General features: G+C 64.3%; 1 protein-coding gene across 1 annotated transcript in view; it reads right to left on the bottom strand.

Moving 5' to 3' along the window:
- TBX2 (T-box 2) overlaps positions 1–1,785 on the bottom strand; it is an 11,904-nt gene that overhangs the window by 4,134 nt on the left and 5,985 nt on the right. The window contains exons 6-8 of the mRNA XM_010861715.1: positions 788–864; positions 520–683; positions 4–92 (exon numbers count right to left, since the gene is read on the bottom strand). Coding sequence (XP_010860017.1) covers positions 4–92; positions 520–683; positions 788–864 — 330 coding nt within the window. The remainder of the gene's footprint in view (positions 1–3; positions 93–519; positions 684–787; positions 865–1,785) is intronic.

Below are 1,785 nucleotides of genomic sequence, written 5' to 3'. Positions count from 1 at the left end.
GGCGGGGCTGCGGCCTAGCGCCGGCCCCGCGCGTTCCTCGCCCAGCCGCTCGGGCTCCGGGTCACTGTCCGCGGCGCACGACTTCTCCTCGGCTGCGGGGAGAGAGGATGCGCGGCGTTACCGGCCCGGGGACAGACAGGCGCGAAGTCCGAGACGGAGAGACGTGCACAAGTCTGTTCTCGGGGAGGCCACGTCGGAGGAACTCCTGGAAGCTCGGGGTAGTAGGGGTCACCCCATCCAAGATTCCTTATTTACGGGGAGGGCGGGGGAGGAGGAAAGTGAACCCGGCAGAGGAGGCCTTGCTGCCGCAGAGTCACACAGAGCCAGGGCCCTAGGCTCAGAGCCCAGAAGGATCTGCGGGCCACCAGGGACCGCACTCAGAGGAGGCCTGGGGTAGAGGCCTGTCCCAGACTCGCCGCTGACGCTTCCCCCAGGCCTTCAGTTAGCCAGATGCTGAGCACCGAGCCAACCCGGCGCCCGGGGGACACCCTCCCCTTCTCCTCCCGGCCCCACCCGCACCTCTGGTCCGGTGCAGGCGCAGGGGACTGGGCGCCGTCCCCGGAGAGGGTGGCGGTTCCCGCGCAGGGGGAGGGTCGCAGGACGAGGCGTCCGACTCCGCGCCGTCGCGCTCCGGCTTGCAGTGCTCCTCGTACAGGCGCAACGACGGCAGCGTCAGCTGCTTCCTGGGGATGAGCCGCAGGAGCGGTGTGAGCGCAGCCCACCCCCTGACCCCTCCACGCCCTGCTCCCCCAGGCACCCGCCAGCCGGCAGCCCCGCGCACCCTCACCTTTTCTCCCGCCGGCCGTTCCCGGTGTCCCGGAAGCCCTTGGCAAACGGGTTGTTGTCGATCTTAAGCTGCGTGATCTGCGGGGACCAACCAAGGGGGCGGCGCCAGGTCAGGCTGCGGGCTCGTCTAGCCTCGCCCGGGGCACCTGGAGGTCAGAGGCTGCTCGCCCCAGAAGAGAGCCCCCGGGGAGGGTACCCTGGGTACCCGCCCGCCTGGGCTGGGCCGCTCCAAGCCACAAGGCAAGGTGAGGTCGGCGGGCGGACTTCGAAGAAAGCGACCTCCAAAAACTATATTCGAGGTATAATCCCTCGACTTGCACACGCAAGCCCAAAGCTGTGCACCCCGAGTGGAAATCCGTCCAAGCGAGCATGCAGGCCCACCTGGCCATTCGAGTTAAGGGAACCCGGCACCTGAGCACCCAGGTCAGCAGACACACATGTCGACAATCACAGGCACGGGTCCGCGCACACGCAAGTACACACATGTAAAACAAGTGCCCAGGGAATCAAACGAATTCACACGCCTCCACACGGATTCAAGGCACTCCAAATGGTGCACGCATATACCGGCCCAGGACAGATCGGTTCACAATGACAGGAAAAAAAAAAAAAAAAGATGGAAAAAAATACGGCCGGCAGGACACTCAGACACTGTCCTTCAACCCAGAGTGGTGCACACGGACTTGGGCCTTAGCAGGGGGTTGCCTTGCCCCTCTACAGAGAGGGTGTAGAAAGATAGCAGCCAGGAAAAGCCCTTTCCCTTGAAGGAAACGTCTCCAAGCACATCCCAAGGGGTCCCAGGCCTGAACTGACCCAGAGAGGGATGGGGGGCGGGAGGGGTGGTGGCTGTCACCTGTCCCCCCCGACCACCTCTGGCTCGCCCAGGAGAGGGAAAACTAGGCCCTGGGTTCCCAGCAGCCGGAAAGCCTGGGCAGATTGCCTCGGGCGCCCTCTTTTCATTTAAATTCCCATCCAAGAGCCAAGAAATAAACGAATAAA

The sequence above is a fragment of the Bison bison genome, unplaced genomic scaffold (genome assembly GCF_000754665.1).
Source record: "Bison bison bison isolate TAMUID 2011002044 unplaced genomic scaffold, Bison_UMD1.0 scf7180017864472, whole genome shotgun sequence".
In the NCBI taxonomy this organism is placed as follows: Eukaryota; Metazoa; Chordata; class Mammalia; order Artiodactyla; family Bovidae; genus Bison; species Bison bison.
This window is presented reverse-complemented; position numbering and strand designations above follow the sequence as displayed.